The 24,859-nt window shown below is 44.6% G+C and overlaps 1 protein-coding gene across 1 annotated transcript in view; it reads right to left on the bottom strand.

Annotated features, from left to right (window-relative positions):
- Window positions 1–236: 236 nt before the first annotated feature.
- MNAT1 (MNAT1 component of CDK activating kinase) overlaps window positions 237–24,859 on the bottom strand; it is a 183,825-nt gene continuing 159,202 nt past the window's right edge. The window contains exon 8 of the mRNA XM_067554908.1: window positions 237–747. Within this exon, the coding sequence (XP_067411009.1) occupies window positions 627–747 (121 nt within the window). The 3' untranslated portion in view covers window positions 237–626. The remainder of the gene's footprint in view (window positions 748–24,859) is intronic.

Here is a 24,859-nt window from a genome sequence, read left to right as displayed (position 1 = left end):
ATAACATGAGGAGTGATATCAAGTAAGTCCCTAACATAGGAGTGATGTCAGCACAGCTCCACGTTTTCTGATCTCCCCCCACAGGCATTAGGAAATAAGCCCAGACTCGTCTAGGCTGGATAAACTAGTTTTATGGGAAAAAAGCATAGGTTTGAATATTGACTCAATGTTATAATCAAAATGGCATTTAAATGCTTGTGCAAATAAAACCCTGCAATAAGAGTAAAACCACAAAATTTAATAAAAAGTCTGGTTTTATTTTAAAAAATTTACAAGTCTCTTTTTTAAACCTCAAACATCCACAGCTGAATTATTCACATCTTCCATTAGATGTGGCTTATTGCTTCAGCCCCTCTCAGCAAAGTACCACATGACTAAACAGTTCCCCTTCCACAAAAATGTATCCACCACTTTACCAAGCTCTTGTGCAGACTTTTTTTAAAAAAAAAAACTTCAGTAAAGCCAGCTGCGCTTAAGTATTTTTTATACGTGTGTGTATATATATATATATAAAAAAGGTGACAGCAGCTTAGCAATAGTGCAGATGGCAGCCATTTCACTGGAGGTTTGCTTGACTTGCTCCTTGCTCCAGTTTAGTGTCCACTGCTAAGACTGGTGTATGCAGGCTAGCTGGGATGCCAAAAAAGGCCACTGAATGCGTCCTGCAGGGCTCGGTGACAAGCAAGGGAGGAAGTGTAGCCCCCGGCAAGATCCTGTGGAGAGGTAGTTCGGACGTGGTTTAGATATCTAAAACAAAAAGAAACACAGTTTTAGCCCAAAAACAAACAAACACACACACACACACACACACACACACCCCCTCCCACCCTAAGTTATTTTGTTTAAGTTCTCATCACTGAAAACTTTTCCAGTGATGGTAAAAATGTCACTCAAAATCTAAGACTATTAAAAACTCTAGCGATCAAATATATTTCGCTTCTCTCATAATTGATCAATATACCCTGAATGATTTCTAACAAACTTAAAGCACAAAGATTATTAAAGTTAGACCACATATAAATGTATGCCTGTATTTTGCATAGTCTCAAAAACTAGATTTCTAAAACTTTTACTGATTAAATAATACAAGACAATGTGAAATATGGAATGTAAAGTTCAGAAAACAATGGTTTAAGGACCTCCCCTGACACATTTCAGAGGCCATGCACCTGATGTGCTGGAAGAACCTGCCCCTGTCTGTATAACAGTGGTTCCCAACCTTTTCTCTACCACAGCACACATTAATACCTTTAATTATTTTGAGGCACACAACCATATTGTCTCCAAATTAACTCATGAATAGAATCATAGAATATTAGAGTTGGAAGGGACCTCAGGAGGTCATCTAGTCCAACCCCCTGCTCAAAGCAGGACTAACCTCAGCTATATCATCCCAGCCAGGGCTTTGTCAAGCCTCAGCTTAAAAACCTCTAAGGATGGAGATTCCACCACCTCCCTAGGTAACACATTCCAGTGCTTCACCACCCTCCGAGTGAAAAACTTTTTCCTAATGTCCAACCTAGACCTCCCGCCCTGCAACTTGAGACCGTTGCTCCTAGTTCTGTCATCTGCCACCACCGAGAACAGCCTAGCCCCATCCTCCCTGGAACCCCCTTTCAGGTAGTTAAAGGCCGCTATCAAATCCCCCCTCATTCTTCTCTTTTGCAGACTAAACAAGCCCAGTTCCCTCAGCCTCTCCTCATAAGTCCTGTGCTCCAGCCCCCTAATCATTTTTGTTGCCCTCCGCTGGACTCTTCCAATTTGTCCACATCCTTTTTGAAGTGGGGGGCCCAAAACTGGACATAATACTCTAAATGCGGCCTCACCAATGCCGAATAGAGGGGAATAATCACTTCCTGTGACCTGCTGGCAATGCCCCTCCTAATGCAGCCCAATATGTTATTAGCCTTCTTGACAACCAGGGCACACTGCTGACTCACATCCAGCTTTTTATCCACTGTTACCCCCAGGTCCTTTTCTGCAAAGCTGAATCATGATCCAATCCAAAACGAGGCTAGTAGGGTTAAAATCAAAACCATGGTGGCTAACGTTCGATCACGATCTGTCTTTTGTGGCAGAATTAACATTTTCCAACAGTGGAAACAAAGATTAAAGCTAAATATAAGAACTCTGGACAAAAGCATGCTCAGTGGAGAATATTTTGGGATGACGAGCAATTAATTTCTTCTCATTCCCAAAACAGTCTTCCCAAGATGTGTAACTTTTGCCACTGTTTTTAAATGGAATAGAATTATTTAAAACTCACTCAGTATTGCCAACCACAAGAGATCAAAAAATAAATAGTGAGACCCAACAAATCAGGAGACTGTGAGATTTACGAGATTATATTGTTTTTTCAGTCTGTCTACGACTGGGGAACTGCCCCTGCCCATTCCCAGAGAGAGAGAGACACAGAGTGTGTTAGTTCTGCCCGTGCTCCCAAATGTATTGGGTAAGAGGATTTTGGCCCCTACTGCAGGAGTTCTCACTAACACATCTGCCTGTCCCTTGCCCAGCAATCAATTCTGGCCCCCAACGTCCAAATCAATTCTGTTCCCCTAGTCGCCGCATCAGTTTTGCTCCTCCAACCTCCATCAATTCTGTCCTCACCTTCCAGCAATCCAGCCCCCACGTCATCCCAATTCTGCCACCCCACCCTCTCACCCTCCAATTCAGCTCCCCACACCCCACGTCACTTCTCCTGGGGTTCTTCCCCCCTCCTAATGCTGGGGGACTGCAGGGGAGTCTCCACTCCCCTTCCAGGCTGGGGACAGGTGGCTCCAGGGGCTCTTCCCCCACACCCCTAGCTGCAGGAGGGAAGGGGAGGAGCAGAACAGCAGACCTCAGGAGGGGAGGAGAGGGAGATTGAGCTCTGACTGGCTGCTCTTTCCCTGGAGGAGCAGGAGAGTGAAGCAGACAGCCAGTCAGAAGGTGGCTTACCCCTCCCTCCTTCCTCCTCCCACCCACACGCCATAGGACTCAGATTTGCTATTTTAACCTTGCTTTGGGGAATGGACTGTGACTCATACATAATATTTGAAAGGGGCCTCATCCCAGAGAGCACAAGGACGGACTGGGATCTGGCTCCAATGCTCAGTTAAATACAAGGGAAGTTTTTTTGTTCTCACATGTAGTTTTTCAAAAATAAAAATAAAAAATCATCCATGGCACACCAACTGGGAAACACTGGTGTAGAATACAGGCCAGCATGTGTAGAAATGCATCCCTAGGTGCACTCACAAGTGTTGGGTTTTCTGGGTACAATGGGTATTGATGCTTTTTTTTTTTCCAGTTGCTTTCCTTACCTGTCTTGAAAATCTAGGTATTTGTGGTGAGTAAATTAAAGCACTTCGTCAAGAACATGGAAGATTTCAGACTCTATAGGCTCAGGTGGTTCTATAGACTTCTGAAGTCCCCTCGTAACTCACAGGACCAGCACGGAGGGACAATGGCAATGCAAGCTTCCCTACATTGCTCTGAAGGGGTCTTTGCGTAGTTTACGTTCCAGGTGCAGTCAGTGCTAGAGTGCCAGCAGAAGGCCAGCGGTGCTCATGAGTTTGGTGACAGCAATACTGGGGCTCAATGGGGCTTGGATGTTTCATTTCGTGCCAAAACCGCCACATAATAAACATGCAGGGCCAGACCCTCAGCTGGTGTAAATTACTTTGGTGTTGCTATCCCCATTTACATCAGTCAAGGATCTGGCCCATATAATCCTATTAAGCCCATAAAATCCCCAGGGTTACAGCCTAACATCACCAGCCGAGTGGCTGTCTCAACCTTTAAAAGCCACATACAGTATCAGAAATGAGAATTGGTTTTCACAGTCGTAATGAAAGCCACTAAGCTTAAACTAGCTGTTTTGATTCATCACATCTTGGTACAAGTTGCTCCCGGGAAGGTTGAGTCATTCTACCTCTGGCTTGGCAATTCAAGCATAAACTTGCAATGTGCACACAGCCTTTTTATATGTTATCCTGAGAAACCCAAAACAGCTGCACTTCTGGCAGGAAAATACAGGACCACCAGTAAAAATATCCAAAACAGTTGCATCTTTTAATTTATGACTGCACACTGTTTCCATAAAGAGTATATAAAACAGGTCAGCTTTTATAGGTAAAACATAATAAACAGTCATACTCATTGATGCCATAGATGTGTAAAAAAGTTTATTAAAAATGATGAATTAGTTTGAAAACTATTTCTTGCCCCTAATAACGATACAGCACAGACATGAATGAAATTTCTAACTGAGTTACTGTTAATAAGATGCTAAGTTGACATATTGAGTTTTTCTTTTATTGCCAAATCCAGGTATACTACAGTGCTTTATACAGATGAGTCTGTGAAGACCTCATGGTGCTGAAGACAAGCTCTCTACAACATGGACATTACCCAGCACAAAGAAATTCCCCTTCAAAATTAATGGTAACCTACAAATGGGGAGGAGAGGGAGTTTGTGCCATTTTTAGCTTCTTTATGAAGTATGAAAGAAGGCCTAAAAGAGTTCCTGGTTTTGTTTTTTTAAAGGACAGATTTTATTTTTCATTAGGAACAAAGTCTCATGTTTCCTGGTTTCACTGGAGGAGATACGACAGCTTTTCTCCTGAGTTAAAAATGCCACCATCACCCATAATACCAGAGTTTTTTATATGGTCTTACTACAAATCATCTCTTGACTCAATTAATCAAGTTTTACTTGCAGCAGGTTTTTCTCATGGCAGAAGTGTAATAGTTCTCCAATCACCCGTAGCGTCTTCCAAGAGAAAGACCTCAATTTTTACAACAAACACAAGCAAGGAGGGGAGAATCTCCCCTCCAAACACACCTTTTCTTCAAAAACCTTTCAGACCTTCCTCATACATCCAGGGGCGTAGGGGAGGGGAAGAGCAGGAGGACAATCCATTGTTTTCCCCTTTCCAGATCACTTTTAAATGGGAGTGTCAGTCCTATAAAGAAGTCTGATTCTACAGAAATTATGGCATTCAAGATCAATTAATATGTGATCTCTGAAGCAGCACAAAATCATGATTGTTGAAAAGGTTTTAAACCTAAGTTTACCATGGCAACTTGCATTAATTCTTGTTTTTCCAATAAAACAAACACGATACATTATTGGCTTTCAACTTAGGCATTTATTTTCTTGTTAAGTAATGTTAACTTAATGTTCTTAACCCCTTTAATTACTGTGGTACACCAGAGCATTTTTAAAAGGATTTGCCACACTGAAACCACACAATGAGAAGTAAGTGTTTTGCCTACTTTTTCACATTAATCCACATCTGTTATTTTAATTCCTTCATGACCATTACGCAAGTTCATCTCTGAACTGGATTCCTGGGGTTTCTGGCAGAGGTTAGTATCTTTTCATGTACACCTTTACAACAGCACCAGGAAGAAGAACTTGCCAAGTCTATTTCCAAAAGTCAAGCTCAGTTGGGTTTTGGAACCTGTAGGTAATTGCTCTGACTAGTTAGCAAATTCCAGCACACTATGTCTGTTTTTCATAGGTTTATTTTAAGTACCTGCAAATCTTATATGCAGAAACAGGAAAAGAGGTTTGCTTATTCTGGTGTATAGTTTTTCATTTATCTTGTTTTTACTGAGGGCAGACTAAACCCTAAGGTTAAAAAAAGCAAGCAATATTATTTTTGAACAAGGTTAAAGAGCTGTGTGTTCTTTAAACCATGGCTTTATACACTTTGCCATGTTGCCAGTGCTCTGCTTCATACTCTGCCCAAACAAGTCTCCTTTCCATAGCTGCTGCTATTGATCTTCCTTGTTAACCGAGCCCGTCAGCTAAAACACATTGTACTTTGTTCTTCATGAGTCTTGAGGAATTTCATTCCTGACCTTTGGTTTTCTATCACAGTGTGAAACAATCCTCTTGTTTTCAAGGAAAAGGATGTCATTTACAAGTACCCTAGAGTCTTCAAGGTCAAACTGGTCATTTTGCGGGGCAAGATTCCTTTTATACTTTCTTCCTCCCTTCAAAAGCCTTATGGCCACTCCTCTCAGGCATGGCTGGACACCACTCCAGTAGTGCTCAACAAGACTCAATGGAGCACTCTCATTTCTGAAAGGCTAAGGGACCCTGGACTTTAATTTCCAAGCAGGCTGCACCTTGTTCTGACTTAGGCTTTCCTGGTATCTCTTTTGCACTGTCACCTTTTATAATTGTATTAATTGCAGTAAAAGGAACACAATCAAATAGTTTAGGCTTAAAATTGGAGCTGCTTGAAAGCAGTTATAAGTGGAGAGTTACAGGTTTGTCCAGATGTTTATTTTTAAGTCAGTTTTATGTAGAATAGTGTTATCAGACATCCTGTCCGCTTTCCAGTTTCTAGCTAAGTAAGGGCCCAAACATTTCCTTACTCCACCCTTGCCCACTGATGACTTCCCCCTCCCCCCTGCAAAAACAGAACACCCTCTAGCTGCTGGATCATCCTTCCTCTCCACTTTAAAACACTAAATGGGAACTGGTCCCCCTCACCGCCAAATGCCCTCTTCAACAATCATATTCAAAACCAGTTACTAACCTTTCAGTAACTGTTCTTTGAGATGCGTTGCTCATGTCCATTCTATGTTAGGAGAGCGCACGCTGCATGCACAGTCGCCAGCGATTTTTGCCTCAGTGGTATCTGTCAGGGCAGCTCTAGCGCCCTCTGGTGCCGCATGCTCATGTGCTGTATAAGGGACCCAGCCGGCTCTGCACTCTCTCAGTTCCTTCTTGCCAGCTAACTCCAACAGAGGTGCAGGAGGGTAGGTCGTGGAATAGATATGAGCAACAACAATTACATAAAGATTAGTAATTGTTTTTTCGTCAAGTGTTTCCTCATGTCCATTTCATGTTAGGTAACTCCCAAGCAGTACCTTAGGAGGTGTGCTCGGAGTTCATGGATATGTGGATTACAACACTGCTCTACCAAACCCAGTATCCTCTCTAGCCTGCTGAGTGATGGCATAGCAGAATGAAAAAGTATGCCCCGACAACTGGCTGCTGCTCTGCAAATATCCTGGATTGGGACCTGGGCCAGAAACGCCTCTCAGGAAGCTTGAACTCTCATTGAGTGGGCAGGCAAGATGGTAGGACACAGAGCAGCCGCCTGCTCACAGCATGTGTGAATGCAGGAAGTGATCCAGCATGAAATTCTTTGGGCCAAAAGTAGCAGGCCTTTCATCCTGTCTGCTATTGCCACAAAGAGCTGCGCGGGCTTAGGGAATGGTTTGGTCCTTTCTACGTAGAAGGCCAGAGCATGTCTAACGTCCAGCATGTGGAGACGCTGCTCCTCCCCATTCTTGTGAGGTTTTGGAAGAACACTGTCAGGAAGATAGCTTGAAATTGCGAAAACCACTTTCAGAAGGAACATGGGGTGGGGGCGAAGTTGTACCTTGTCCTTAAATAACACCATATATGGGGGTTCTGATGTAAGGGCCCTGATCTCTGAGGCCCTCCTAGCTGAAATAATCGCTACCAAGAAGTAAACCTTCCAGGAGAGGTTTGACAAAAGGCATGATGCCAGTGGCAAAAAAGGAGGGCCTGTGAGTCTTGATAGAACCAGGTTTAGGTTCCACGTGGGAATGGATCTGCAGGTATAGTCTCAGCCCTCGAGGAAGTGAATGGACATTTTGTGAGAAAAAAAAACACAACCTCCCATCCACCGGAGGGTTGAAGGCTAAAATGGCCATGAGGTGTACCTTAATTGACGAAATGGCTAGGCCCTGCTGTTTCAGATGAAGTAGGTACTGCAGCACAGACTGGAGAGGTGACCTAGCGAGTGAGAGGCTTCGTTGGGATGACCAGATAGGGAAATGCTTCCATTTGGAGAGGAAAGTCACTCTACTACCTAGCAATACCTGGCAGACTTGCGCCAAACAGGCCAGCTCCGCTGGGTTTAACCATGGAGTTTCCATGCAGTCAGTTGGAGGGCCTTGAGGTTCGGGTGGAGCAATTAGCTGTGATCCTGTGAGATCAGGTCTGGGAGGGGAGGGGAGTGAGAAGCATTGGGATCACTACCAACAGGTCCAATAATATACCTAACACCAGTGCTGCTATGGCCATACTGGGGCTATAAGAATAACCTTCATTCTCTCCCGCTTGACTTTGAATAAGACTCTGCGCACAAAAGGAATGGGGGGAAAAACGCATAAAACTGGTGCTCTGTCCAACAGAGCAGGAAGGCATCTGTGAGCGAGTCCAGACTGCGCCCAAAATTGCTGACACTTCCTGTTTTGCCTGGTTGCAAATAGGTCTACAAGGGAAATCCCCCACCACTGGAAGATAGGCCTGCCTATATTGGAGTGAAGGGACCACCCACGGTGAGAGGAGAAAGATCTGTTGAGCTGATTTGCCAGATTGTTCCAGGCTCCTGGAAGATGAGACACCACAAGGTGGACCAAATGCTTCATGAAGAATTTCCACAAGTGAATGGCCTCTTGAAACTCGGGGAAAGAGCCTGCCCCTCCCTGCCTGTTGATGTAAAACATGGCTCCCATGTTATCCAGAAGGACTCACACAACCTTGCCTGCCATCAGGGGTAAAAACACCTGGCATGCTAGACGGATTGCTCTGAGCTCTCTGACATTTATATGTAAGGAGAGTTCTTCCTGGGACCTTGAGTCCTGAGGTGTTTGAGGTGAGCCCCCCAATCTAGCTCAGACGCATCCGATATTAGGGATACTGAGAGTTGAGGACTTTCAAAGGGAATGCCCAAGCCTACCAACCAAGAGCCTACCTAGGGAGGCGAGGACCTGGGCGGGAACTGTAAATACGGAGTCCAAATGATGCTGGTTTGAAGAGTATACCCAGGCCAGCCATGCGTGAAGGGGCCTGAGGCACAGTCTTGCGTGCTGTACCACATATGTGCACATATATGACCCAACAGTCTGAGGCAGAAATGGGCTGTTGTGACGGGGCAGGCCTTGACCTGCGATATCAAGGATGACGTTTCTTGGAAGCAGGCCTCTGGGAGGAAGACTCTGGCCCAGGTGAAATCGAGCACTGCAACAATAAACTCTGTCCTCTGAATTGGGATGAGCGTTGACTTCTGCTTGTTTATCAGCAGGCCTGGTGCTTGGAAGGTTGCTTGGAAGAGGTGGATGGTGGGTCTCACTTGGGCCTTGGATTAGCCCTTGATCAGCCAGTTGTCGAGGTAAGGGTAGACTTGTACCCTCCTCCCCTTCTGAGGAAGGTGGCCACTACTGCTGTGCATTTTGTGAATACCCAAAGGGCTGCCGACGGGCCAAAGGGGAAGACAATTAACTGTTAGTGGGTCTGGTTCACGACAAACCTGAGAAACCTTCTGTGGCCCCAATATATGGAGATGTGAAAATAAGCATCTTTTAAGTTAAGGACAGTGTATCAGTCCCCTGGATCCAGCTAGGGAATAATGGAGGCCTGGGAGGCCATGCGGAAAGTCAATTTCTTGAGATGACCTTCCATAACTGTTGTTCTTCAAGATGTGTTGCTCAAGTCCATTCCATGTCAGGTGTGTGTGATCTTCACCTGCTCGTAGCTGGCTCTGATGCAGGCAATGATCCAGGATAAAATCCTCTGGGGTGACACCGGAAGTCCTTTCATCTGTTCGGCAATTGCAATGAACAGCTGCGTGGACCTGTGGAAAGGCTTAGTCCTGTCAATGTAGAAAGCCAGAGCTCATCTGACATCTAGTGTATGACAACGCCTTTCCTCACTAGAGTTGTGGGGCTTCAGGAAAAAGACTGGCAAGAAAATAGCCTGGTTAACATGAAACTGTAATATCACCTTTGGCAGGAAGGCTAGGTGAGGGGCAGTTGGACCTTATCCTTGTAGAACACCAAGAAAGGGAGTTCAGAAATCAGGGCCTTGATCTCAGAGACTTACCTTGCTGAAGTAATCACCACCAAGAAGGCGACTTTACATGATAGGTGTAGAAGACAGCAAGACACCAAAGGCTCAAAGGGGGGCCCAGTAAGCTTTGATAGGACCAGGTTGAGATCACACAGAGGAATCAGTTCTCATACCCGCAGGAAGAGCCTCTCCAGGCCCTTGAGGAATCTGCCTGTCATCTCATGTGCGAAGACTGATCTGCTCTGAATAGGAGGATGAAAGGCCAATATGGCTGCCAGGTGCACCTTAATTGATGCCAGACCTTGTTGTTTTAAGTGGAGCAGATATTCAAAAATGGATTGGACAGATGACTTAGCTGGGGAAAGATTCTGCTCAGATGCCCAGCAGGTGAAACGCTTCCATTTGGCCAAGTCTGAGGCTCTGGTGGAGGATTTTCTGCTTCCTAGCAGGACATGTTAGACTTGGATGAAGCAGGCCCATTCCTCAAAGCTTAGCCATGCAGCATCCATGCCGTCAGGTGCAGGGAGGCTAGGTTCGGATGTAGCAGCTGACTATGGTCTTGTGAGATCACGTCTGGTCACTTTGGAAGGGTTCAAGAGGAGTAGGGGGAGTCACTGATAAGTCTAGCAACATGCTGAACCAGTGCTGGCGAGGCCATGCTGGAGCTATCAAGATGACTCATGCTCTGTTCCTCTTGATCTTTATGAGGACCATGTGAATGAAGGGGATTGGTGGAAAGGCATATATCAGATCCCTGATCATGGTAGGAGAAAGGCATCGGGAAGTGAGCCATTCTTGAACCCTTGCAGGAAACAGAAGTAATGACAATTTCTCTTCTGTCTGGTAGCGAAGAGGTCCACTTGAGGAGTTCCCCACCTCTGGAAGATGATTGTGGCACTCTTCGGGTGTAGGGACCACTTGTGGCGAAAGTAGAAGGACCTGCCGAGGTGATCTGCCCACATGTTTCTGACCTTCCAGAGGTGTACAACCTCTAGGTGGATAGCATGACCCACATGGAAGTCCCTTAAGTCCCAAAGGGCTTCTTGGAAGAGGGCTTTGGACCGCGCCCGTCCGACCTCTCCTCCCCCAGCTTGTTGATGTAATACATTGAAGCCGGGTTTTCTGTCATCACTTGCAGTGCCTGCCGGACAGCGGGGGAAGGAACACCTCACAGGCCATTTGGATCGTCCTAAGCTCCCTGATGTTTATATGTAATGCTAGCTTCTTCTTGAACCAGAGATCTTGGGTCCTGAGGGTGCCGAGGTGGGGCCCCCCCACCTTGAATCCGAAGCATCCGATACCAGGGATAGTGTCGGCCATGAAGGTGACTCTCATTGACACATGTTGAAGGTTCGACCACCATGCTAGGGAGGTAAGTATTGGTGGAGGGATTGTGAGGGTCATTTCTAAATGGTGCCTGGCTGAGGAGTAAACAGACGCCAGCCATATCTGCAGAGGTGTGAGGTGTAACCTCACGTGCTGGATGATGTAGGTGCATGCTGCCACATGCCCTAACAGTCTGAGGTATACTCATGCTGTGATGAGAGGGTGAAATGTGACATAGGCTATAAATTCCAATATGGCCAAGCATCTGGCCTCAGGTAGGAGCACTCTGGCTTGGGTGGAGTCCAGCAGCTCTATCCTCTGTACCGGTTCTTATACTGATTTTTGTTCATTTATCAACAGGCCCAGCGCTTGACAGGTGGCACATACAACAACGATGTTGTGTGAGCTTTCGAGCATCCCTTGATGAGCCAATCGAAGTAAGGGAAGACCTGTATGCCCCGTCTGAGGTAGGCTGCAGCCACTGCCATGCATTTTGTGAACACCCTTGCTGCTGTTGATAGACCAGAGGGGAGTACTGTGAACTGATTGTGCTTCTTCCCGACTATGAACTGCAGGAATCTTCTGTGGCCCCGAAACGTAGAGATATGGAAGCACATATCCTTTAAGTCAAGGGCAGTGTACCAGTCACAGGATCCAGGGAGGAGATGATGGAGGCCAGAGAGCCCATGTGAAACGTCAACTTTTTGAGGTACTTGTTGAGGCAACTCAGTTACAGAATGGCCCTTTGGCCTCAGAAAGTAGCAGGAGTAAAACTCTTTTAGCTCTTGAACTTCCTCTATGGCGCCCACCCATAGGAGAGCTTCTCACTTCCTGGAAGAGAAGTTGCTTATAAGAAGGGTCCCCTGAAGAGGGACGCGGATGGGGGTGCAAAGGTGGGCGTGAAACAAACTGGAGGGTGTACCTGAGTGCTATGGTATGATGTTATAGCAGTCCAGGCCGGGAAGAAGGGTGCAAGATGATCCAAAAATAAAGGGGAGGCTGGATCCTGGGTAAAAGCTATTAGGTCACCCCTGGACGCACCTTCAAAAGGCCTACCTACCCCCAGAGGGGTAGCGACTCAAGCCCGATTGAGAGACAGCAGCAGGAGATTGACCCTGGCATCTCTTATAACCCCTACTTGTCTTTCTATAGGGCTCGCTCCCAGACTGGCCCCCAAATCTCTGAGGCTGTTGGGGCCTGAAGTGTCTGCTAGAGGTCGACGGACTGTAGAGACTCAGAGCGGAGTGTGGCTTGGAGTCTTTTAAATTGTGCAGCCTCGTATCCATTTGTTCTGTGAACAGGGCTGCACCATCGAATGGGAGGTCTGGAATAGATTGTTGGGCTTCCGAGGACAAGCCAGATGACTGAAGCCACGAGGCTCTTCTCATCGAGACAGCTGACACCATTGTCCTAGCCACTGAAGTGGCCACATCAGAGGCTGACTGGAGGAAGGCTTGGGCCACTGTCTCACCTTCCTCCCGTATAGCCTCAAACTTCGAGTCCTGAGGCAGAGTCTGCGAACTCAGCCATGGAATGCCAGATATTATAATCTTATCTTCCCCAACAGAGCTTGCTGGTTCGACATGCATAGTTACAGGCTTACGATTGAGTAAACCTTTCTGCGGATAAGGTCTAGTCTCTTTATGTTTGGGTGGGGGGTTGAACTCACCTACCGTTGTCTCTCTCTTTCGTTGGCAGCTGTTACCACAAACGACCCAGCAGAGGGATAAGTGTACAAATATTTGAATCCCTTAGTGGGTACATGATATTCTCTCTCACCCTGCTTAAATGTAGGGGGCAGGGAGACTGCCATGAATTTAGTCACCAAATCTGCCACGATCACGGTGGCTTGGAGGGAGACATTGGCCACAGACTTCCCTTCCTCCACCAAAGCACAGAACTCCTTTCTGGATTCCTATGGAAGAGGGAGTCCTTGAATTTCATCATTGACTCCCAGACATTAAAACTGGATCTCTCCAGAAATGCCTGCTGGTTGGAGATGTGGAGCTGTAGACCCCGGTAGAATAAACCTTTCTACCAGAAAGGTCTAGTCTCTTTGCATCCTTTGGTTTGGGAGTCACTCCTTGCTGTCCCTATCTGTCCCTCTCATTGGCCGCCGAGACCACCAGGGACCTAGAGGGGGATGGGAGTACAAGTACTCGTAGCTTTGGGTGGGAACGAAGTACTTCTTTCAGTCCTTTTTGTGGTGGGAAGCAAATCCAATCCCATAATGGCCTCATTGAGAGGTAGGGGCCACCTTTGACAGCCCTGCAGTGGTCAAGTTATCAACCAGATCGTGGGAGGATTTTTTTTTGATTACCTCCACTTTCAGGCCAAGGTTTGAGGCCACCCTTTTCAACAGCTCCTGATGAGCTGCAAAGTCATTAGAGGGAGGGGGGAGAGACACGTGTGTCCCAGACACTCTCTCATCCAGGGAGAAGGAGGAAGAGGACTGCAATGGCCAGGAGTCCTCTTCTTCTCCTTCTGCACCAACTGGGTCCTACAGAACAAGGTCCTTAGGCTCGGTACCAGGCTCAGTACCAGAGTCCAGGTGGGGTGCCGGTTGTAGTGACGGGGTCGCTCTTCTTTTCAAACTACAGAGTACGAGCAGCTGCAAGAGGGCCCTTGCATCAGGGCAAACCCCCACAGGTTCCAAAATGGCCATGACATCTGCATAGGCCAGTGCCCACTGTTCCAAGTACTCAGCAGTACCCCTGCACCTGGATCCACCAGCCGGTAGGGCTGCCCTGGTTGAACTAGCAATGGTTCCTTGAGTGGGAATATGACTCCACTTCTGAGTCCAATGATGAGTCTTCCTCCAAGGACCATGGAGGAGCAGTACCTATTGGTGCCGGGGTACGGTGCTGAGGAAGGAAGACCTGTGTTGAGTCAAGCAGGGATGGTTTTCCTCGAGATGGAACCGAGGGGGGCAATACTGAATGGGATCCCGGGGCCACATGCTCCCGGGTACCAATGCTGTCGACTCTTGTACCCCCAGCCGGTCCCTGGCCACAACGAATGCCTCCAGAGTAGACAGTACCATGATCCCACCGGTGCCACCTTGCCGTTCCGGTGCCGAGGGAAAGTCCAGGACCAGACTCAAAAGAGCCTGCGTACAAGGCAGAGTCAATGGTGCCGCCCTTAGAGCAGGGGCAGAGGCACGGCCAGGCTCAGGTCGCACTCCACTGCACTCCCCATGCTTGGCTCTCGTCAGAGTTCGGGGAACATCCCCTCTTAGCCAGCTACTTCTTATGTTTTTTCTTTGGCACCTGTAAAGGAGAACGGTGCCAAGGGACTCTCATGGTGGAAGGAGCGCTCCACACCAACACTGAAGAATTGAGTGTTGAGTCGGACTGCCTCAGCTCCAATGAGGGACAGAGCACCGCCTCCATCAAGAGGGCCTTCAACCTGGCCTCTCTCATATGGGTCTTGAAGTCCTGACAGATTCAGCAGCAGTCCCTGATACGAGTCTCTCCCAGGCACATCAGACAACTGGAGTGCAGGTCACCCACAGGCATGAGCTTGCTGCAGGAGGCACACAGTTTGAAACCTAGGGACCAAGGCATACCCCAGCACTGGAAGCGGATGAAACTCCACTAACAAGGCAAAAGGCACCAACTAACTGTATAAAACTAATCTACAACAATCCAACTAAGAAAAATGAAGCAGTGGGTATAGATAAACAAGGGAAAAGGACTAAACTAAGACCACCGAGTAGGAATTTGCTGGAGGAAGAGGAGCTGTTTCAGCCACCATTACAAGAGGGTTATAAAAAAAACCACAGGGTGCAGAGCTGGCCGGGTCCCTTATACTGGCTCATGAGCGCACGACACCAGAGGGCGCTAGAGGCGGCCCAGCAGATACCACTGAAAGAAAAAATCTCCAGCAACTGTCCACGCGGCACATGCATACCTAATGTGGAAAGGACATCAGCAAGTACTGAAAGAAAAATACTAGCTTCTTTTCGTTAATACTAATATATATATTGTGACAGGATGCTGGCTGAAAACTTAAGGCTAAACCAGTCCACTGCCATTGGAGCCCTAACAGGCCAGCCTGCATTCCACCTTGGTTCCATGGCCCGCCAGGGATATCAGCTGGCAGCTTCTTCACACAGCTGTGAGCACGGGCGTGTACCTGGTGCCGTTCACGCCCCATCCCGAAGCCTGTCTCTTTTGCGGTATGATGGAGACCCTGGCGCACGTCTACCTGGAGTGCGCCAGGTTGCAGCCCCTATTCCAGCTCCTTCAGAACCTCCTCCTGAGGTTCTGGCTGCATTTCTCCCCACACTCCTCATCTATGCACACCCTATCAGCGGCCCCAGAAAGTCACGGAACCTCCTTGTCAACCTCCTCCTTGCCTTGGCCAAGGCGGCCATCTACAACACTAGGGAGAGGACGCTGGCTGAGGAGGTGCTCTGCGACTGTGAGGCCTTCTTCCAATCATGTCTCCAGGCAGAGTTCCTCTGGGCCTCATCCGCTAACTCCTTGGCTACCTTCGAGGAGCAGTGGGCGCTGTTCGGAGTTCTCTGCTCAGTGTCCCCTTCAGGTTCCCTCTGTTTAGCCCTTTGACCTTCACGCCCGTCCCTGTTTTTTCATTTGTTGTCCCCTGTAATTAATTGAGTCCAGGTTCAGTGGCTCCTCCCCTGGTATTCAAATAGTACTGGAGCCATAATTAACAGGGGATTGGAGCCAGCTGAGTGAGCCTGCACTGAATGGGTTAATGAGGAGCAGCTGTGGAGCTCATTAGGCCAGGCCCTATAAAGGCTCCCAGGAAGGAAGTGTGTGTGTGGGAGGCCGGGGGGTTGAGTGATTGACCGACCAACCAACCAACCAGATAGGGAGAAGCCACAGTTAGAGGTGAGCTGCCCTGAGCTAGTGGCTAGAGCTGTGTGGCCCCTGAGCCTGGACTGTGTATGTAAATAGATGGTGGCGGGTTACAGCCTTTGAATAAAGAGCACTGGTGGGAGCACAAAGCTGCATCTGCATGTGGTTTGTGGGAGAAGAAGCCCAGAGCAGCAAGGGGTGAGCCCGAACCCTTTACAATATATATATAGGCCTAAACTACTAAGGGTCCCTTTGAAGTAATGGGAAGAGGTGCTACAAATGTATTTAATTCACACTAGTTTACTCTACTAGGGTACACTTGCAAAATTAAGTTGTCTGAAAGTAATGTTTGAAGTCTCATTATCAGTAAAATTAACAAACCCCTGAAGTAAAAGTGGATGCATAGAAGATATTTAAATTGGAAAGCTTGTTTAGAAGCTAGTGCTAATTGACTGATTTTCTGTCTGACATCATCGTCTGCATTAGGATACAGCCTAGAGGCTGGGCATTGTACAAACCTATAACAAAAGTGATTCTCCCTGCCCACACAGAAGAGTCTTTGGAGTCAACCCATATTCAAGTTAGTTATTAACATCAGAAGAGTGACTATAGTAGTTTATAGTTTTGAGTTATTGTAATTCAGCAACATTACTATATAACCCGGGACAACGCTGAGATAAGAAAATAGAAAAATAATTAACGGTGCTGTGGATTATCTCATGGAGCCTTCTCCAAACCCATCCCAGATTAATAAATTTCCATTTGGCATGTGCTAGGGTTGGATCATCAGTGGCACACATACAGCTGTGTATTTTTGGCATACAGATGTTCTTTATTTTTAAAGCTGCTAGCCAGATGTTTTATGGTAAATGAGGGGAAGATAAGAACCATTCACAAGTTATTTGACAAAAAAAAAGAGCAAGTAGTTCACCCAGTGAATTAATTTTCTGGCTGTCTGATTAACAGCATCTAAAACGTAGAGGAGTGGGGCAGACACACAAACTGGGAAATGTTCTAGATTCAATGTTTAAATAATTTTTAAAAATCTCAAATACTGGCTGAACAAAGCAAGTGGAATCCTTCAGTGTGGAACAATGCCACTAGTTCCAATGTTTGACTGTCAGTCTAGTTAGTGAATAAACCTAAGAGAGGAAAAACATTGATTGCCATAGCTACTGGCAAGTTTTCAATACTCTAGGAAACCTTCCTTGGTGCACCTAACTCTTTTACAATCAAAATGGCACAACAGGAATTCCAAGACAAATTGGTGGTAATGGCTATTTAGATAAACTCACTCTCTGTGACACAAAGTCAACTATTGCTGGTGGTAGCATCATTGCCACTGTTATTTCACTAACACACACTGAACTCCTGAACCTTTTCCACAATAGGTTGGTGTCGTTAGGCACATGAAGCCTCTAAGATAAGCTTTCAACATTTCTTAGCAGAGCTTTCCTGAGACCCCTGTCCTTATCAGATAGCATTATGGAACAGTTCTGGTTTTGAACATAAGAATCAAGCAGTTATTTCAGAGAGCTTCTTCTAGTTAAGTACATTACTGCACAAAGCTCAAGTTCAGACCCACTGACTTCACAGGCTGTTAGTGTAACTAGATGGAATGAGGTTTATACTAATCTAGAAATAAAATGTATAAAAAAATTAGGCTGTATCCAGTCTTCTGTTTGTCCACTGACGCATGCATAGCTTTCGTTGTTCCATATGGCTCCTGAGCAGACAGAACTTGAGTTGAGTCAATGGTATGGCAAGCTTCTCTATCTCCATGCACAGTTGAGGCAGGGGTGGTTTAGAATATGCATCCAATTATAAAATGTCTCCAAGTGCATTGTTATTTTTTATTACAGTAACACCCAGAGACCCAGCCAGGATGAGGCCCATTTTTGCTAGTTATTCAAACATCTAGTGAGCTAGAGTCCCTTCACTAAAGAATTTATAAAGTTAAAAGAAAATACAACAGTTTTGTAACACACACATGGGAAGAGAGTCTGTGGAGGGAGAGGGGAGGCCCAATGACAGGAATACATGGTTACGTAAACTTGCTATGGACCTGGTCCAAAGCCACTTGAAGTCAGCAGGAGTCTTTCCATCAACTTTAAAAATGGGCTTTCAATCAGGCTCTTCGGGTACAATTTGTTGGGCAGGGTTTTTTGTTCTTCTTTTAAGATATAACTAATCGAGCTATTTAATCATGCTAATATCCCAGCTGGTAGCCTGCCTACTCCACTGCAAATAGAACAAAGTATAAAACAGCAACAACAAAAGGTACTAACAGACACAGCACACTCATACCCCCTTCCCCAATCCCCAACACATATTCAAGTGCCTGAGAAGAGAGAAGGGCATTGTACCAGGCCTGTCAGCAAGGACCAATGGGAGAAGTGAATTCCAACATTTTACTGGATAATCAAACTATCCTAGGAGACTGTTAACTCAACAGCCTCAGCTCATCTCAGTTGCTACAGCGATACGCGGAGAGAGAAGCAGCATTTCACCATAGCCAAAACATACGCCATATTGGTCTTTACCGACCAAAGTTAACTTTGAATTGCACTTAAAGGAATAGGAAGCCAAAGAAATGGACAAAGAAGTGGAGTAACAGGCTCTTTGCTGCAAACCCTAGCAAACAGGCTGGCAGCTGCATGGGGAACGGCACTTGGTGCATTAGCTGGAAGATGTAGTGGCATAGACAATCATGGCGAGAGCTCCAGGTCTGGCAGAACCTGCCATAGAGGAGAAAAGTTACTTAGTGAAGTAGCAGCAGGTCAGGGATCCAAGAGCACCCTGTAATGCAGTGTGAAACTGTAAACAAAGGAAGCAATTGATCTCAACACTGCATCTCAGTTTTGCTACCATAATCTAAGGAAGATGACATAGCTATTTCAAACAACAGGCTCCAACCTTGAAAACCCAGGGATGTCTTTCAACCACATCCCTCAAGGGGCCTATGCCAGCTGGACACAGCCGGCTGAGCACAGCTTGCTGCAGTCACACCCCTCCCCCAGTCATACCCCAAAGCATCGCTCCTCCCAGGGGGCCAGCAGAGCGGAATCACGGAATTAACTCTTGATTTCCATTGCTGCAAGTGAGTGTGCCAGTAATCAGGCCAAAAATCTGTAGGGGCCCAATCCTGCCAACACTTACTACTGAGTGCAGTGCTTACATTGTGAGCCAGACATGCTGCATCTCGTGGTAATAAGCTTCACGCTCTGTTTTTGCAGGATTGCAGTCTGGTTGATTAATTAAAGTAAATCCACATATATCTACACAGTGTCAAGGAACATGATGTCCTGTCCCACAGACACAGTAGCATGCTGATAAATTCAAAAATAAAAGTCTATGGGCCAAATCCTGAGGTCTGTAGTAGAGCGCAGCACGGATACAAAATTTGTATCCGCATCTGATCTGCGGATTTGCAGGGTTCTAGTCCCCAGTCCTTTCTTACCTCAGGACTTCCAGGACCAAGGAAATATTAAAGTACCGATCATACAATGAACTCAGCAGAGGCAGAACCTTGTGCTTCTGTGAAGTCCTGTTGACTTTAAATGGGGATCCAAATAAATCTCATTGCAGGATTGGGGTTTAAGGAAAGGCTTCTGAATTGGAGTGACCCACAACACTTCATTTATTTTCAATGTTTAAATAGAAAACAAACTGTTCCACCAACAATAACTTCTCCCAATGTGAAAGCCAAAAAAATTACACATGCAAAGCATGAATCTTTAAAGGAAAACTATTGATTCTTCTCAGGCTCGTCTGTCTGTATTGTTTTCAAATGCCTGCCAGGGTATCTTGAGCAGCAGCACGAATCAGCTGTGCTTAGTGAGGCAACTGTTCTTCAAAAACAAAAATCAAATGCCACATTGTGGCTCAATTAAAATGAAGCCACACTGTCAGCTACCAGACATCAGCAGAGAGAAGACAAACCAAGAGAAAGGACAAGTAATGTTAGCTCTGGAGCAGCTGTTCTCTGATAAAGCCAGTTTTAATTCCAAAGGTGGGAAACAGTTTGATGATCCGGAGTTATTCCTCCCTCTCTTCTTCCCTTCCTTTTCGCTCTTTGATCAAGGGCAAAGATGTCAGACTGCAGCAGTCCGAAAATGTGCATGCCTGGCCGTAAAAGCAAATGCTGACCAGATCAGTGGAGCAAGTTCTCGGCGTTCGTTATTTCAGTTATTAATATAACAGCGTTGGTCCATACCACCACTCAGCTACTGTAGTGTCTAAAGTGTCCTTTAAAGTGATTCACAAAAATCAATGCACCTTTGAAGTATTTCCAAAATAACTTGTCTTCTCATTTAATCCCAGAACGTATGTTGAAACAAAAAAAAAAAAATCATACCTATATTCCCTATACCGGGAAGTTGTGTTCAAGTGTGTCTATGGTTTTTGAGGGGTACAGTTCTGAATCTCCCAACAGAAAAAAATATCCCTACATCATGAGAAATGAAGTCAATGCAGATTTCATGTCAAGGTCTTGATGCATGTGAACATAGGAAATAAGATCTTCACAGAGCAATCTATTAGCCTTGGAGTATGTATTAAGTAGAGTTAGTTGGAAAATGTTATTTCTTCTCCCCTTCCTTCATAAGCCCTCCCCCTCCAAATTTTTTTTTTTTTTTTTTTTTTAAAACTTTTTGGATAGAATTTTTTTCAGAGGTTTGGTTTTCTGATTTAAAAAAAAAAAATGGAAAATTTTCCAGGAAAGCTGACACGTTGTGAAAAGTTTTCACTAAAAAAACCATCCACTGAAAAACAATTGACAAATTTTTCAAACCAGCCACAGGTCCTGATTCTGCCCTCCGACCATTTTTATATCAGTAACGCCACTGACTTCAGTGGAATACTTCTGATTTACACAGGTGTGAGATCAGCATTAGGGTATTTATTTAGCATGCATGTAAACTGTAGCCTTTGGAGCAGCACAAAATCAAAAATCAAAAATGAGGAAAGGACGGGGAGAAGCCTTCTGTTCCACAGAAACTAACAATTCATAATACTCTAAAAGAAATAGATGGTTTAAAGCATCACACTGACTGAAAAGAGCATTGAAAAAAGTAAAGATCTGTAAGAAGGCTAACTTCCTTTTTTTGGATATAAACTAGAATATCACTCCATGGGTCAGATCCTTAGCTGAGGTAAATTGGCATAGCTCCGTTGACTTCAAAGGAACTACATCAAATTACACCTGCTGAAGACCTAATTGTCATCTCATTTTACACTTGGATTGTAAGCTGTAAGGGGCAGGGACCATCTTTTTGTTCTGTGTTTGTATAGCGCATTACACAAGAGGGTCCTGGATTTGACTAGAGCACTTTAGTGCCATAGTAATATAAATTAATAAATTAATAAATTAAATAATAATAATAATAATAAAAACTCATGTTAAAACAAAAACTTCTTCCAATAAGGACTCATGCAGGTTAGAGAGTTTTAGCTGACTGTAACTCAGACATGTAAGCAGAGAATACTTTTGAAATTCACACTCCAGGCCTCACATGAGCATGAAATTCACCATGTGTCTGCACATTAGCATTGAAAATAATTAAATGCTACATTTAATGAGGATATATTAAAATTTGACTGGACATCACCGCACAGAAAAGCTAGAACTCAATTTTTAAACAAAAAATGTGAATGCAAGCATGAGTAAGAACCCAATTCCAGCACTCAAGGTAAATTATTTTTGCTAACGCAAAAGTCCTGAAAGCACTTGTTAAAGCTTTGTAAAGAAAATTAAAGCAATTACAGAGGTATATACATGCTCTTTAGGAAAATGAGCACATCTATAAGTGTGCATTGTAATTGCAACAAAGCAAACTTTAAAAAAATAGGCCAGATGCTTAGCTGGTATAAAGTGGGACAACTCCATTGATTTCATGTAGCTTTGAAAAGAATCTGGCTCAGTGGTTATTTGAAAATTCTCATTGTTTTATGAAGTGACCATACGTTTTAAAATAAAAATGGGAAATGGAAAACAGAACATGTAATCAAATCTTGTATGTTGGAAAACTATATGCTTCCTGATTTTTTTCCGTTCACATGCTCATACTTCATAATGGAGGGATATCTTAAGTGAATTGTATGCTGGCTTCTCTTTCTATTATTCTTTAAATGTTTGAGACACAAGGTGGGTGAGAATCTTTTATTAGTCCAATTTCTGTTGGTGAAAGATTCAAGCTTTCAAGCTACATAAAGCTCTTCTTCAGGTCTTCTTTAAATGTTAGGGCTTTTTTTTTTCTCTCTCTCTTTTCTATAGTAAGTTAGTTTAAAATTGACTTAAATATGAAGCAGCCTAGGTTATACTGTTATATTTGTGTAACCAATTTAATCTGGTTTCTAGAGCAGACCCTAGCATCTTAGATTACTATAGTGATATGACATTTGTATCCCACATGTATGTAGCAATTACACTCTTGGAGGAAGATGTTTTTCAACATGATAAAGTATGAAGGGTGTGTGTTTGCTGTTTAAAAACCTTCCCAACCACAAACTGGAATTAATTTCCCCAGCCATTTAACTGATAATGGAAGGTTAATATTTATTTCTAGAAGGAAGCCTTCCTTTAGTACAAGTTAATTTTGTCCATCATGCCTGTGGAAATTGAGGGTTTACAGGCATTCTCTGATGATCAGGGCACCTGGCCCACCATTTGTCATTTTCCTGAGGTCAACAGCCAGCTGTCTGTCCTCTCAACACCCTGCTTCACCAAAACAGTGAACACATTCTGCCTCACTCAGATTTCCAGGTCTGAATCTCCAGATATAGCAAATCAATCATCCATCGCAGAAACCCCAGAAACAACTGCAAGTAAGCATTTTAACATCCTTGAGCAGCTTTGCTGCCTAGCAAGGACACTGCAGTCATAGCTGGAATCCAGCAAAACACTCCCTCTGCATGACTAGTATAGATTACACTTTAGAGGACTGCAGCTACATTTAGGCTATGACTAAATCAGGCTTCATATGTAAATGACCCTAGAAAAGAACATCATTGAACATGAGGGCCACTTATCAGCTATAATTCCACAGATTCATAGATTTTTAAGGCCAGGGATCATTAGATTATCATTTTAAATTACTGAGGAGTAGTTTGCTTTTACACAGAATTATGGAGACTTTTTGGCATAAATTTACTTTGTTTTTAAATTTGAGATATTCCTAGTATAAAGACAACATCTCTCCCCAAAATGAGATTAAATAATTTTCAGTTCCTTGTTAGACACTACGTTTAGGACAACAAAGAACTACTAGAAGAATTTGGGAATAATCAAGTAATTATTCAAACTTTTTCATAACTAGAAACTATTGCCAATTAACTTAAATTAGGTAAAGGAAATTAACAGAGGTATGTATTAAACTTTTGTACAAAAAGAGTCACATTCCATTTTGTATTATTGTCCATGGACTGCAAAATTAGAGCCATATTTGCCCCTCAGTCCGTAAGGGGATCTTCCACTGGGTACAATACACTCATACAGAGAACAGAATATGGCCCTTATTAAATTACCTTTGCATTCAGCATCACTCAGTGACGAAAATGGTCAAACAGGGTACTTACTGAGCCCTCATTCTTTTAATTTATTTGGCAATTTGTGCATGCCATTTGCTCGCACAAATACAGCAACAGGATGCAGAGATTAGGTTCAAAACTGTGCACCTAAATTGTTTGAAGTCATGGACCTTAAAATATAATTCAGTTCACACATCTGAGACCTGTGACTTTTGTCTAAGGGTGTGTCTACACAGGAACCGGGAGGTGTGACTGTAGCACATGTAGCGTACCCGAACTAGCGTTGATCTAACTCACTCACTAAAAATAGTAGTGAAACTGCAGTGACTTGGGTGGCGACATGGGCGGTGACACAAGCTAGCTGCCTAAGCAAAAGCCCATCCAGAATTCAGGGTACACACACAGACAGCTGGCTTCTGCTGCTGTCCTGTGCTGTGGCTGCTTCATGCAATTGTTGTTTGAGCTAGCTAGATCAATGCCTACACGTGCTGCAGTCACACTTCCTGGCTGCTGTGTAGACATACCTTAAGGTAGTTCCACATCAGATCATGTTTGGTAAGTGATCTTCACAACCATAAAGGCTAGAAACTTATATTGAAGTAACCTTGCATTCTGCAGACTCTGAACCTGATATGCTGGCCAGATAAATACAAACAAGCCAGAAATGGCGCACGCCTTATCACTTAGGATATTTTTACACAACTGTACAAAGCATTAGAAAATATAGCATTGAGAACAATCTCCCACTGGCAAGTAGGTGGGACAGAAGTGCTAAAAAAAGCCTTTATCAGCCCAAATTTCAAATGAACCATACAATTGATTTTTTGGCAGAGTGGCTTAAGGTTTGTAAACTGATAGCGGTATTAAAATAATTGACAGGTTCCAAATCCACTTACGACTTTCTATCTTTGAGATATTGATAAACTGAATGATTTTTTCCAGCAACTCTAATTTTCTCAGATGTATGTCTGTATGTTTCCCCCATGTTCCTATTTACTTCCAGTTTGACTGAAGAGGAGGCTACTTACCTGTAACCGGAGGTTCTTTGTGATGTTTGGTCCCTATTTGTGTTCCATATGTGAATGTGCATGCACTGGAAATTTTCAGTAGCAGTGTCTGTTGACCCGCACGTGTGTTGTACATTGCCTCATGTTCCAGGCAAGGTTAGAAGAGGCAATGCGGGACAACACTCCTTCTGATTAGCTCAGTCTGCAGCAGAGGGGATGCTAGGCAGCTATTGGAATATAAACAGGGACCAAAGAAACTCCAAGTTACAGGTAAGTAACTCAAAGAAACTCCAGTTACAGGTAAGTAACTCATCTTCTTCAAGTGATGATTTCTATATGTATTC

Source organism: Emydura macquarii, unplaced genomic scaffold, assembly GCF_026122565.2.
Source record: "Emydura macquarii macquarii isolate MOO-44397 ecotype Brisbane River unplaced genomic scaffold, CSIRO-AGI_Emac_v2 contig_1551, whole genome shotgun sequence".
In the NCBI taxonomy this organism is placed as follows: domain Eukaryota; kingdom Metazoa; phylum Chordata; order Testudines; family Chelidae; genus Emydura; species Emydura macquarii.
Note: the sequence above shows the minus strand (reverse complement) of the source record. Positions and strands in the feature narration are given on the sequence as shown.